This window comes from Budorcas taxicolor, chromosome 6, assembly GCF_023091745.1.
Source record: "Budorcas taxicolor isolate Tak-1 chromosome 6, Takin1.1, whole genome shotgun sequence".
NCBI lineage: Eukaryota > Metazoa > Chordata > Mammalia > Artiodactyla > Bovidae > Budorcas > Budorcas taxicolor.
The window spans coordinates 99,341,400-99,356,493 of NC_068915.1; the positions used below are offsets into that span (position 1 = coordinate 99,341,400).

The 15,094-nt window shown below is 44.1% G+C and overlaps 1 protein-coding gene across 1 annotated transcript in view; it reads left to right on the forward strand.

Annotated features, from left to right (window-relative positions):
* Window positions 1-453: 453 nt before the first annotated feature.
* Window positions 454-15,094, forward strand: part of CDS1 (CDP-diacylglycerol synthase 1) — a 72,715-nt gene continuing 58,074 nt past the window's right edge. The window contains exon 1 of the mRNA XM_052642124.1: window positions 454-573. Coding sequence (XP_052498084.1) covers window positions 454-573 — 120 coding nt within the window. The remainder of the gene's footprint in view (window positions 574-15,094) is intronic.

Consider the following 15,094-nt stretch of genomic DNA (forward strand, 5'->3'; position numbering starts at 1 on the left):
AGGTGGAGGGGGCCGGGAGCGGCTGACTCCTGGGGCCGGGGGGCGGGGCGGGGAGTGGCAGGGCCCGGGCGGCGGGCGCGCCGGCGGAGCGCCAAAGCGGGTCAGGCTTGCTCCTGCCCTCCCGGTCCTTTCTCCTCCGCCCACCTGGGCCTCCGCGTGGGGACGCGCACCTGGCAACCAGCGGCCGCCCCCCGCCGCGCCCCCGCCTTCTCCGCTCCGGCCGGGCTCCCCGAGCCGGCCCCCGGCGCCGCGCTCGCTGGAGGCGGCCACGAGCGCTCGCTCGTTGATGCCGTTTTGGGGGTGACCCGGCGCGGCGGCGGCGGCGGCGGCAGCGGCGCCTGCAGGTGGGGTGCGGGGGGGGGGGGGCGCGGTGAGGCGTGTGAGTGGCCGCGGCTCGGCGGGACTTCGAGACCTCGCGCGCAAGCTCGGATTTCGGGGGCGCTGGAGCCGGAGATGTGGGAACTCAGGCACCGGGGAGGCGGCGGCCCGGGCCCCGGGGGAGAGGCGGCGGCGCCACCCCGCGAGGGAGAGGCGGCCGGCGGCGACCACGAAACCGAGAGCACCAGTGACAAGGTAAGTGGAGAGCCCCCGCGTCCCGGGCTGCGTCCCGATGGGGCCGGGACACCTGGGAGGGAGGGAGCGAGGGTGGGGCCCCGCGGAATGTCCAGTGAAGCTGCTGGCCGCGCCGCGCTCCCGCCCGGCTAAATTCAGTGGGAGCCGGACCCCAGCGACGGTGCGCTTCTCGGGCTGACCGCGGCCGCTCCCGGGACGGCTGCAGGATTCAACTTGACTCCAGTTTACTTTCTGCAATTCCAGTCCCTCCTCCCCGGGGTCTGGGGCCGACGCTAGAACCGGGATGGTCCCTCCCACCCTAAGAGTTCGCAGCGTCTCCAGTAGCCGCGCCTCACCTCTTCTCGGGAGAGTTAGGACTAAACTTAAGACACGTACCTACCCTTCTAACCTGTCATCGTACCTTGACGCTTGGCTTCTCGCGCTCCCCCATCAGCACTTTCGTTTCCTCTGTCCTTTCTCAGAATGATAGATTTCAGAGGTTTGAGAGTTTCCTACATTGTGACCCTCCAGCTTCTTTTGAGTCCGCGGCAGACAATGCACTTCTACCAGTGGATTTCATCTGACCTGATAACGTGAATTCATAAGGACTTTTAAAATTTCCATCTCTACAGATTGCCTTTACTTCACCTTGAAGAATAAGTAGATATAATGCTAGTATGCTTTTTAAAAAGTTGGAAAGAGACAGACTTCAGCTTATTTGGTAATACAGTGGTGCAAGTAGAAATTTGGGCGGCGGGGGGGGGGGGGAGTCCAGTTTTACAATTTTTTTTTATCCTTGACCGTTTAGGAAATTGGGCCGGGCAATAAGATTGTTTTATAAAATCTTCTGTTAAATTCCATTTTATCTTAGAAACTCAAAGCACGGAAGGTAATTCTGGACGCATTCTTTTTTGGAAGCAGGTACTGTAGTTTGTATTACAGAAGTGAAGTCGATTGCTCAAGGTCGGGTCAGTGGCCTCTTAGAACTAGAAACTGTTCCCGATTCCCTTTTTTCTTGTTTGTACAGTTGCTGAGAAGGGTTTCCCTGGTGGCTCAGATGGTAAAGAATCTGCCTGCAATGCAGGGGACCCAGGTTCAATCCCTGAGTTGGGAAGATCCCCTGGAGAAGGGAATGGCCACTCACTCCAGTATTCTTGCCTGGAGAATTCCATGGATAGAGGCCACATGCGTCCATAGGGTGGCAAAGAGTTGGACACAACTGAGACTCACAGTTCCAATTTGGGGAGGGTTCCACAGAAACTTGATGCTGATGAACTTGAGGTAACCAAAGTTGTAAAACTTAGGTGGGAACACATCCCACAACAGTGATTGTAGGAAAGAAACTTTAAAATCAATGGGAAGACAGATCCTTTTTTTTTCCCTTGACCCTTGAGAGGCAGGTGGAATAAAGTGATCTATGATAGAACTTGTGTCAAGGGATTACACAAAGTATAACAGTTTCTGGCTACTGAAGGTTGATGTTACAAAGCTAAAAACAGTGGGCTGAGAATAGTTTTTGTGAAAATTGCCTTGGAAACCAGACCAAAAATAGAATTAATTAGGTTGGGGTTTGTTTTGTTTTAGCACTGGTATAGTTTAGAACCAAGGAAATACCAGCTTCCCCATGATCACTTCCTTAACTGGGAGAAAATAACAAGCTTTTAAAAAGAAAAAACATGTTTAGGAAGCCATCCATAAAATAACTTTTGAAGTAATTAGTTTCTTAATGCCCTAATACTACATTTAAAACGAAAACTACTTCTCTGGTTTGATTGGAGCCATCAGAACTGTTGTCTCTAGCTAACTGTGAGTGGGTTAACGCTGCATATTTATTTATAAGTGCTGCACTGTTACGTTTTATTGTCAACCTTAATTTATCCATAAATTTACAAACATGCGAATATGTATGATCATGATGCACACAATATATGTTCTATGTTTCTGTTAGTTTTCATTAATACATAGCTAGCTGGGTTCTCTTTTCTATGAGTAGATGGTGCCATGTGTAACCACTTGTGTTAAGATTTCTAAATCATCAAGGATGAGCATTTTTCAAACCATGTCTAAAATATTGCATCCTTTTAGAGTTTATCGCAAGGAACTTTTGACTTGGCAGGCTCTGAGTCATTGAACTCTATCCTCTCTTCCTCCTTTCTTATCAGGGTGTATATTTGAATGCGGCTGTATTTCCAGGTCAAGGGCCATTATAAAGTCAGCCTGCACATCAGAGGCTGGTTAATATTTGGTTCATTTAAACTCTTCTAAGTGCCTTCTCTAGTCAAGTTACAGTAAAGGCGAAAACCCTTAACGAAATTAATGAAAGAAGTACAGGAAGTGTGTTCTATTCTGCTGTTATTGTACACTCCCATGCCATTTTGTAGTCTTTTTACAGTGGTGTTATTAACATGACCTTCTCTTCCTTCAGGACCTGGAGACTTATTCTGAGAGAAAGCTCTGTGCTCCAGGGCATTAGCAAGTGAAAATGTTCCCTGTTGCTGAATGCTGGAATAATACTTAAGAGATAGCAAGACCACTCCCTCAAGGAACCCCCCCAGGAGCCACACATAATTAGACTTAATAGATGTCTGAAGGAGGCTTCTTTACTTCGCTCTTAGCAAAGAGGGCATAGCTGGACACTATATGGAGACAACAGGAAAGGCTTGAAAGAGGAGATGAGGGTTGAGTTTCGAATTAAAAGATGCCTGGGGACTTGCTAGGTAGACAGGTGTCAGGGAAAGGCATTCTAGGCAAAGGGCACGTGGAACTATTTCTTAAATCAGCATTCTAGGCACAGTGAACTGAGCTTAGTTTGATAGTCCTGGAGTATAAACTATAGTTTGCAAGCAGTGGTTGGGAGTTTAAGGGTCTTGCGAGGGAGGTTAAGCTTTCTTCTGTGGACTCCTGGAAGCCACTGAGAAGTTTTTGCAGAGGCATTAGCCTGTCATTCTAGCAGCAGTCTGGAGAAAGTGTTGAAAGGGGAAGAGAACTGCCACAGAGAAACCAAATAGGCATGTATTGCAAATGCTATACATATGAAATAATGAGGGCACGTCCTAAGTCTAGGAAGAGTGGACAAGTAGGGGTTGAGAGACAGGAAGCATATTTTAGATGATGGTGATGGGACCCTAGACAAGGGTAAGACTAATAAAAGAGCCCGCTGGAGACACATTTTGGTCCACAACTTAAGAGACTTAAGAAAAAAGCAAAAAGGAATGGGCAGTTTTGCAGGGTTTTTGCAGGTGATGCGGGAGATGGGTGAGTTGAGGGGAGATGGGTGAGTTGAGTAGGGCAGGTACGGCATTCTCTAGGAAGTGGCTCCAGTTGGTGGTGGGAATGGGACTGAAGTCTAGAGGACTGATGCCAAAGCTCCAGTAATTTAGCCACCTGATGTCATGAGCCGATTCATTGGGAAAGACCCTGATGCTGGGAAAGACTGAGGGCAGGAGAAGGGGACAACAGGGCATAAGATGGTTCAGTGGTATCACTGACTCAAAGGACATGGGTTTGAGCAGGAGATAGTGAAGGACAGGGAGGCCTGGCTTCTGTGGAGGTTGCAAAGAGTTGGACAGGGCTTAGTGACTGAACAACAATAGAGACTTTTTTTTTGCTTTTATTTATTTATTTATTTTTTAATTTTTATTTTTACTTTATTTTATGGGGCATGTTTACAGTAGGCTGGAGATGTAAGGAAGACGCCAAAATAGAGAGCTCTTGAGAGCTAGAGGAGGAGGGATTGCTTAGAAGATTTTGTCATTAGTATTTAGAAATGAGGAAGAGGTGGAGAACATGGGATTTAGCCAAAGACCTTCATAGAAGCTGAGGTTTAGGCCGAGGAATGTGAGAGGTAAAAATTGGTAGTAATTGTAGAAAGTGCCAGTGAAAGCACAGAATAGCAGCTAGAAAGGACTGGAGGATTGAGTAAAAATTTCCTTTTTCAAACAAGGAAAGACAAGTATTTATATAAAGAAGTCAAGTGGGAGTGAAGATGCTGATGAGGGTGGGCCATTCCTAGGAAAAAGAAAGCAGATGTAGTGTGGAGAATACAGATAATTGGGGTATTCGGGGAAAGGAAAGAAGGAATCGAGGTTAGAAACAGAAACATTTTGAAAAACAGAAGGGGGAAATCAGTGTTTGATGCTTTAAATTTTCCCAATAAAGTACGGTCTGAGAGCTGCGGAGCTTCAAGAGATCTTAGAAAAAATTTAGTTCATACATATGTGTATATATGTGCATGTGTGTGTATTTTTAAATAATAAACTTGCCTTAGACTGTGTGTGTTATTACCCAAAATGACCTCAAACAGGTGCAGAGCTGGAACTAGAACTCAGCTCTGACTGGGATACTGTTGGAATGTCACTTTAGAGAGTGTAATGTCAGATGATCAGGAGGCCAGCGGTGGAATCATCAAACTCAGTGAAGATTCAGTTGAATTAAGATGACACAAATTGGTTTTGTACTGCATTATCATAGTTCCTAACTCAGCAGTGGTAGTAGCAATACTTTGGCCACTTGATGTGAAGAGCCAACTCATTGGGAAAGACCCTGATGCTGGGAAAGAACAAAGGCAAAAGGACAAGAGAGTGGCAGAGGATGACATGGTTAGATAGCATCACCAACTCAGTGGACATGAATTTGAGCAAATTCCAGGAGATAGTAAAGGACAGGAAAACCTGGTGTGCTGCAACCTGTGGAGTCACAAAGAGTCGGACACGATTCAGCAGCTGATCAACAACAAAGCAGTAGTAGTCATGATCGCTGATGCTTTTAGAGTGATTTAGAGAAAACAGTAATTTTGCATCTTAACTTTATTTGCTCCCTAACTGTGTGGGTTAGCAATATTTCCCATTTAATAGCTGAGAATAAGAAAGGGCTTCTGTGGTGGTTCAGTTGGTAAAGAATCTGCCTGCGATGCAGGAAACCCACGTTGGATCCCTGGGTAGGGAAGATCCCCTGGAGAAGGAAATGGAAACCCACTCCAGTATTCTTGCCTGAAAAATCCTATGGAGAAAGGAGCATGGCAGCTACAGTCCATGGGGTTGCAAAGAGCTGGACATTACTGGAGAGACTTAGCACTGGAAACAGTGAAGAGACTGAGAGAAAATGCTGAAATCAGGAATATAAACTACTATTCTTTCAAGTAAGAGCTGTTTGTTGTTGTTTAGTCACTAAGTTGGTTCCAACTCTTTGCAACCCTGTGAACTGTAGCCCACCAGGCTCCTCTGTGCATGGGATTTCCCAGGCAAGAATACTGGAGTGGGTAGCCATTCTCTTCTCCAGGGGATCTTCCCAGCCCAGGGACTGAACCTGTATCTCCTGTATTGGCAGGCGATTCTTTACTACTGAACCACCAGGGAAGCCCAAGAACTGTTTAGATTCAAGATTTTTAAAAGGCTTCCATCCTTTTAGGCACAGAACTCTGTGTCACTTGAGGCTTTCCATATGCTTGTTCGCAGTTTTAATGCTAGGTACAGGAATCTTCTGTAGAAGGAAATGGCAACCTACTCCAGTGTTCTTGCCTGGAGAACCCACGGACAGTCCATAGACTCGCAAAGAGTTGGACACAACTGAAGTGACTTAGCAGCAGGTACAGGGATCAGTGTGAACCTCAAGGGGCCTGTAGTGGAGTGGAGAAGCTGACACTGGTCATCTGACTCACTTTTTAGGGGACTAGATGTAAGAGGGGTGGGAGTTGTGATTGATTTAATGTGTTATCCTTTGTTGCATTCTAAACTGCTGCTTGCTGTCATTAGTTTAGAGACTTCTTTGGAGCCATCATCTTGAATGGTTTTCTTCCTGCCTTTTCAGTCCCCAGTGCCGAGAAGCACTTCAGTTCTCTCTCCCTGACACAGGCTCCTGTGTACTCTTCAGGAGTCCCCATGACCTGTGTGACATACACTAAAGTGACCATGCTTATTACACTGTGCAGTTTGGCATACGCATACGCCCATGAATTGATCACTGCAATAAAGATAGCGAACAAACCCGTCGCCGCTAGAAGTTTGCTCCTGCCCTTTTGTATTCCCCTTTTACCTTTTGATAATCACTGATTGGGCTTCCCTGGTGGCTCAGTGGTTAAAGGATCCACCTCCCAATCCAGGAGAGGTAGGAGACATGGGTTTGATCCCTGGGTCAGAAGATCCCCTGGAGGAGGAAATGGCAACCCATTCCAGTAATCTTGCTGGGGCAGTCCCATGGACAGAGGAGCCTGGCAGGCTGCAGTCCACAGGGGTCACAAAGAGTCAGACACAAGTGAGCACAGTAATCACTGATCTGCTTTCTGGCACTATAGATGAATGTGTATTTTCCAGAATTTTATGTAAATAGAATTCAATACATATATCCATATACCCACATATATGTATATGTATACATATCATATGTACATTTTGTCAGGCTTCTTTTTACGCAGCATAATTTTTTTTGACATTCACCCATATTGTTGCATACATTGGTAGTTTGTTTTGTTGCTGAGTAGTTTTCCATTGTATGGATGTAGCCCAGTTTGTCCTTTGCAACATTTGAGTTGTTTTCAGTTTGGAGCTATTACAAAGAAAGCTGCCATGAACATTGTGTACAGTCTTTGTGTGGACATATGCTTTCATTTCTTTGGGGCAGATACCTGGTATTGAAATGACTGTCATAGGGTGGACGTGTATTTAACTTTTTAAGAAACTGCCAGACTCTTTTCCAGAATGATTGTACACATTCCCACCAGCAGTGTATGAGAGGCCCAGTTTCAATACATCTTCTCTGAGACTTGGTATGTTCAGTTTTTATTTTTTTAGCTATGCTAGAAGGTGTGTCATAGTCTCTTACCATGGTTTTGATTTGCCTTTCCCTAATAACTTCCCTGATAGCTCAGTTGGTAAAGAATCCGCCTGCAATGCAGGAGACCCTGGTTCAATTCCTGCGTTGGGAAGATCCACTGGAGAAGGGATAGGCTACCCACACCAGTATTCTTGGACTTCCCTTGTGGCTCAGCTGATGAGAATCTGCCTAATACGAGACCTGGTTTCGATCCCTGGGTTGGGTAGATCTCCTGGAGAAGAGAAAGGCTACCCCCCTCCAGATTCTGGCCTGGAGAATTCCATGGACTATATAGTCCATAGGTCACAAAGAGTCAGACATAACTGAGGGACTTTCACTTTAACTCCCTAATAACTAAGATGGTGAGCGTTTCTTCATATGCCAGTTTACCGTCAGTGTACTACTGCCTTCAGTGAGATGTCTGTTCAAATAAAGCTTTGCCCATGTATTTTGATTACATCGATTGTTTTCTTATTGAATGTTGGGAATTCTTAATAGATTGTGGATGCAAGACCCTTATTTGACATGTGATTTGCAAATATCAGGTCTTCCCAGGAGGTGCTAGGGGTAAAGAATCTGCCTGCCAATGCAGGAGACACAAGAGTCATGGGTTCGATCCCTGGGTTGGGAAGATCCTCTGGAGTAGGAAATGGAAACCCATTCTAGTATTCTTGCCTGGAAAATTCCATGGACAGAGGAGCCTCTTGGGCTGTAGTCCATGGGGTTGCAAAGAGCTGGACATGACTGAGCACACAATCTCTCTTGCAGATATCTTTTCCCAGTCCATAGCTGTTTTCTCTTTCTCTTAACAGTGTCTTTTGAAAAGCAGAACATTTTAATTTTGAAGTGGTTTTATTTATCAGTTTTTCTTTTATGAATCCTACTTCTTTGTTGTCGTATTTAAGTCTTTGCCTAACCTTAGGTCACAAAGAGTTTATGGAATTGTATCAGTTCAGTTCAGTTCAGTCACTCAGTCACGTTCGACTCTTTGCAACCCCATGAATTGCAGCACACCAGGCCTCCCTGTCCATTACCCAACATTGGGTGAACATGATTTCACCCAAACTCATGTCCATCGAGTTGGTGATGCCATCCATCCATCTCATCCTCTGTCATCCCCTTCTCCACCTGCCTCCAATCCCTCCCAGCATCAGAGTCTTTTCCATTGAGTCAACTCTTCGCATGAGGTGGCCAAAATATTGGTTTCAGCTTTAGCATCATTCCCTCCAAAGAACACCCAGGACTGATCTCCTTTAGGACTGTTTGGATCTCCTTGCAGTCCAAGGGACTCTGAAGAGTCTTCACCAACACCACAGTTCAAAAGCATCAATTCTTCTGCGCTCAGCTTTCTTCACAGTTCAACTCTCACATCCATACATGACCACTGGAAAAACCATAGCCTTGACTAGACGGACCTTTGTTGACAAAGTAATGTCTCTGCTTTTGAATATGCTATCTAGGTTGGTCATAACTTTCCTTCCAAGGAGTAAGCGTCTTTTAATTTCATGGCTGCAATCACCATCTGCAGTGATTTTGGAGCCCCAGAAAATAAAGTCTGACACTGTTTCCACTATTTCCCCATCTATTTCCCATGAAGTGATGGGACCAGATGCCATGATCTTCGTTTTCTGAATGTTGAGCTTTAAGCCGACTGTTTCACTCTCCTCTTTCACTTTCATCAAGAGGCTTTTTAGTTCCTCTTCACTTTCTGCCATAAGGGTGGTGTCATCTGCATATCTGAGATTACTGATATTTCTCCCGGCAATCTTGATTCCAGCTTGTGCTTCTTCCAGCCCAGCGTTTCTCATGATGTACTCTGCATAGAAGTTAAAGAAGCAGGGTGACAGTATACAGCCTTGACATACTCCTTTTCCTATTTGGAACCAGTCTGTTGTTCCATGTCCAGTTCTAACTGTTGCTTCCTGACCTGCATATAGGTTTCTCAAGAGGCAGGTCAGGTGGTCTGGTATTCCCATCTCATTCAGAATTTTGCACAGTTTATTGTGATCCACACAGTCAAAGGCTTTGGCATAGTCAAGAAAGCAGAAATAGATGTTTTTCTGGAACTCTCTTGCTTTTTCCATGATCCAGTGGATGTTGGCAGTTCCTCTGGTTCCTCTGCCTTTTCTAAAACCAGCTTGAACATCTGGAAGTTCACAGTTAACGTATTGCTGAAGCCTGGCTTGGAGAATTATATAGCTTTATGTAAATGTCTGATCTATTTTGAATTAATTTTTGTAAGTAGTGTGAAGTATGGATCAAAGTTTTTCCTTCCTTCCTTCCTTTTATATAATTATCTAATTATTCCAGCATTGTATATTGAATTACCTTTCAACTTTGTTGAAGTCAATAGGCCATATAAGTGTGGATTAATTTCTAGATCCTTTCTTCTATTCCATTGGTCAGTTTTTGTGCCAGCGTCACAGTTACAGCTTAGTAACGTTTGAAAACAGTGTCAGTCCTTCAGTTTTGTTTTTATCTGCAGGTGGTTCTGGCTCTTAAGGTCCTTTTGCGTTTTCGTATCAATTTTAGAGTCAGCCTGTTTATTTCCACACAAAATAAAAGCCGATTGACATGACTGGGATTACACTGGATCTGCAGATCAGTTTGTGGAAAAATTGTCATTTAAATTTTCTTTCTGCCTCCTGGCTACATTGCTTCAAGCTGAGTCAACTTGTGGGGCTTTACTCAATCTTTGTGAGCCGAAATTTTTTCACTTACAAAAAGGATGTGATTATTTACTTAAATCTATAAGGTAATGTGAGATATAAATAAATCGACATTTGTAAAGTGCTTTTGAAGTTTGTTTCACTGTAGGAATGAGATTTTCAGGGTAATAAAGAAACTTTATTTCAACTTCCATTCATCATTTACCAGATACACTTTCATTGTCTTTATATATTTGCAAAAGAACAGCCCATAACCCTTCATAGTCAGAAGCCCTCGTTTCACGAGTGCTAAAAGGAGGTCCCAAGCAAGGTGACATGGCCAAAATCATTCACCTAGCAAGAACGGTTGAGAACTGTTTTAATCTCAAATGTTAGCATAAGTTTACAGACTCAGTTAATTCAACACATATTTACATAGTAAGTGCCAGCCGCTGGGCAAGGTCCTCTGCCAACCTCTAGGGAGTCAAAAGTGAAGCCAGTAGTGTTTCCTCTTCTCACAAAGCTTATGAACTACTGCAGAGGGTTGGGGCACATCACCTTTATTACCAAGTGGACTTTGAGGCAGTTTGTTGGAAAGTGCAGTGCTTTTATTTTTTATGGAAACCAGAGGCTGATTTTCTTTAGGGTCAAGTGTTTTGCCTTTTGTCATTGCTAGTTAAAGTAGAGGTGGAATTAGGACAGTCAGCCCTCATATCTGTGGGTTGTGAGTCTGGATTCAACCAAGTGTGGATCAAGATATTTGAAAAAAAAAAAAAATCCCAGAAAGTCCCAACAAGGAAAACTTAAATTTGTGGCATACTCACAACTGTATTTGGGCTTCCCTGGTGTCTCAGTTGGTAAAGAATTTGCTTGCAATGTAGGAGACCCAGGTTTGATCCCTGAGTGGGGAAGATCCCCTGGAGAAGGAAATGGCAACCCACTCCAGTGTTCTTGCCTGGGAAGTCCCATGGACAGAGGAGCCTGGCAGGCTACAGTCCATGGGGTCACAAAGAGTTGGACACGACTTAGCAACCAAACCACAACTGTTTGCAAGATGCTTCCCAATGGCTCAGTGGGTAAAGAATCTGCCTGCCAATATAGGAGATGTGGGTTTGATCCCTGGGTTGAGAAGATCCTCTGGAGAAGGAAATGGCGACCTACTCCAGTGTTCTTGCCTGGAAAATCCCATGGACAGAAGATCCTGGGAGGCTACAGCCCAATGGGTCGCAAAGAGTCGGATACAACTGAGTGACTAAGCACACACACAATTGTTTACATTGTGCTTACAACTGTTTACATCGTATTAGGTTTTATAATTAATCTAGAGATGGTGTAAAGTGTATGAAAGGATGTATATAGATTGTATACAAATACTGTATCTTCTTGGATTTTTGTATCTTAGAAGGTCCTGGAACTAATCCCCACCCTCCAGCCCCCATCCCCACCAGGTACTGGGTGACCAGTGTACTTGAAACTCCCGACTCCTAGTGTGGTACTCTCTCTGTAACCTGGTGATATACCTTATGGAGCCACTTCCATTAGTCACCATCTCCACGACCACTCACACCACGCTTCCAACACTCTGGGTTATTGACAGGGAAAAAAAGAGTAGCAGAGCAAAGAAATAAAAGTGATGTGTTCCATTGTTCCAGGTGTCGAAAACCTGCTGGCACGTCAGGCTAACCGCAGGTTCCATGATGTTGACAGGAGATGTCCTGCCTGGTGGTTTACTAGTCAACAGCTATTTGTTTAAGCTGCTCTGAGGTCAGCTGACTCTCAGGGTTACAGTGGGAACACGACATTTGCTTTATTTGTCATTTTTGGTATAATGTCACATTTAACTTTGTAATTATTTGATAAGAGATTTATAGTTAGTGATCAAAAGCTTATTATTCCTTTATGAATATTGATAATGCTACCCAAGGCATTTTATTTGGTACCCATTTTATTTGGTAAGCTACTTAATGAGGAATTAGATTTGAAAGTAATAATAATAATAGCTTATTGTTTCACTGACTGACTTGAGTCCTTGACATTAAATATTTCCAGTTTTTTTTTTTTTTAATGTTTCCAGTTTTTGTGGGTAAAGAAACAGTTGGAAGGGGTGATGAAATTTGCCACAACTTTGGTGCTAATGAGGGCTGAGTTTGGTTGGAGATTTCCTAAACATTTAGAATCTCCCTATATACTTTCATTCTTAGGATCAACTTCTGGCCCAACTCTCTGCTCAGTGCTCCTTCTGCTTGTATTCACCCGTTGTGAATATTCTCTTCCTTCTCACCCATTTCAGCTGCTTTCCCTCAATTTCTCCCTTTGTAAACCTCTCCCAAAGCATTTATGTCTGTGGCCCTCTTTAATGAAGATTGCTACCAGTGGTCATTATGGATGTGAGAGTTGGACTATAAAGAAAGCTGAGTGCCAAATAATTGATGCTTTTGAACATGGACATGGGTTTGGGTGAACTCTGGGAGTTGGTGATGGACAGGGAGGCCTGGCGTGCTGCGGTTCATGGGATCGCAAAGAGTCAGACACGACTGAGCGACTGAACTGAACTGAACTGATTTCACTAGGCATAATACCCTCCAGGTCCATCCATGTTGTTGCAGATGGCAAAATTTATTCTTCTTCATGTCTGAGTAGCATTCCTGTGTGTGTGTGTGTGTGTGTGTGTGTGTGTGTGTGCGTGCGCGCACCACATCTTTTTTATAATTTTATTTATTTATTTTCGGCTGTGTGGGTCTTCGTTGCTGCACGGGCTTTTCTCTAGTTGCGGTGTGCAGACGTCTCACGATGGTCACTTCTCTTGTTGTAGAGCATGGGCTCTAGGCACACAGCCTTCAGTAGTTGCAGTTTCCGGGTTCTAGAGCCCAGGTTCAATGGCTGTGGTGCACAGGCTTAGCTGGTCCACGGCTTGTGGGATCCTCCCATATCAGGGGCCAAACTGGTGTCTTCTGCGTGGGTAGGCGGACTTTTCACCACTGAGCCAACAGGAAAGCCCCAATACCACACATCTTCTTTGTCCATTCATCTGTTGATGGACACTTAGCTTGCTGCCACATGCTGCTGGCCATTATAAACAATGCTGCTTTGAACATTGTGGTGTGTGTATGGTTTTGAATTAGTGTTTTTCTTTTTTGTTTTTCAGAAATATACACAGAAGTAGAGTTGCAGAATCATATGGGAGTTCTATTTTTAGCTCTTTCAGGAACCTCCATGCTGGTTTCACAGTGCCTATGCAGATTTGTAGTCCCACCGACAGTGTCCAGTGTTCCCTTTTCTCCGTATCATTGCCAGCATTTGCTATTTGTGTCTTTTTGATGATAGTCACTCTGACAGATGTGACGTGATATGTCATTGTGGTTTTGATTTTCATTTCTATGATAATTAGTAATGTTGAGCCCCTTTTCATGTGCCTATTGGCCATTTTTATGTCTTCTTTGGAAAAATGTGTATACAGGTCTTCTACCCATTTTTTGATTGAGTTTGGGTTTTTTTGATATTGAGTTGTATGAGCTGTTTGTATATTTTGGATATTAACCCCTTATTAGTCATAACATTTGCAAATATTTTCTCTCATTCAGTAGGTTGTCTTTTTGTTTTGTTGATGGTTTTCATTGCTGTGCAAAAGCTTTTAAGTCTCCTTAGATCTCATTTATTTTTGCTTTTATTTCCTTGTTTTAGGAGACTGAGGTAGGCTTGCTTCACTATAATCTTTCCTCTTAAAACTGCTTTTTCTATAGTATGAATCTTGACTGTACCACCCCCACTGCTCCTCCTTTCCTTCTCCTTGTGGATTTTTCCTTGTATCTTTAGTTGTAGAAGATCTTTTCTGGTAGATTCCATCACTCTTTCTCCTCAGTAGCTGTTCTGATAATAGTTGTAAACTTGGTGTGCCCATGAGAGGAGGTGGGCTCCAGGATTTTGTACTCCACCATCGTGGCCAGGATTATCTCTTGAGGATCTAATAAAATGATGAAAGTTTGAATGTTTTGAATAATTATATGTATATTGTCATTCAGTTGCTAAGTCGCATCCCACTCTGCAACCACATGGCCTGTAGCAAGCCAGGCTTCCCTGTCCTTCACCATCTCCTGGAGTTTGCTCCAACTCATGTTCATTGAGTTGGTGATACCATCCAACCATTTCATCCTCTGTCATCCCCTTTTCCTCCCGCCTTCAGTCTTTACCAGTATCAAGGTCTTTTCCAATGAGTTGGCTCTTCACATCAGGTGGCCAAAGTATTGAAGCTTCAGCTTTAGGATCAGTCCTTCCAATGAATGTTCAGGATTGATTTCCTCTAAAGGAACCCCAAGATTGACTGATTTGATCTCTTTTTATATGAATATATATTTATTTATATATGTGTGTGTGTGTGTGTGTGTGTATGTATCTGTATATCTACATATTTATATCTGTCTATCTATTGATACCTAGCAGGGCCCTGTAGGACTCCTTGGTGCAGAGCCTTTGTGTGTCCCCCATTCATCTGATTACAGGAAATAGCCTTCATTCAGCCTCCCTGATCTTCACTGAGTTCCAACAGCCAGATTCAAGCAGTTGTTAATTAGGAAAGGGAGGGGATGCAAGACAAGGGAGAAACAGTCAAGAGAAACAGTAGTGCAGCCTTGGGGCGAGGTTCTGGTCCCCAGTAAGGGATACCCATGGCAATATCTTTGAGCTGTTGTGCACATACTGAAACCCCCATCAGGTGGGAGAAGTTAATGATTAATGAGGGTACGCTGCCCACAAGCACACAGACCCCAGACCAGTTGGAACCTGAAGGTTGATGATGCTGACCTTACTTAGCACCAGCCAGTCTCAAGAATGTCCACAAGTTGATCACACCCCATAACTATAAAACTTCTCACTACTCTAAGTTGGGACACATGATTTTGAGGGCATTAGCCTGCTGTGGCTTCCTTTGCCTGGCAAAGCAATAAAGCTATTATTTTTTAACTTCACCCAGAAGTCTCAGAGATTTAATTCAGTGTTGGGGTACAGAGGTCAGAATCAGCTTCACTATCTATGTATCTATCTAAAATGCCATGCCAATGTAAGATATTACTCCTATTGGAGATGCTTTGATT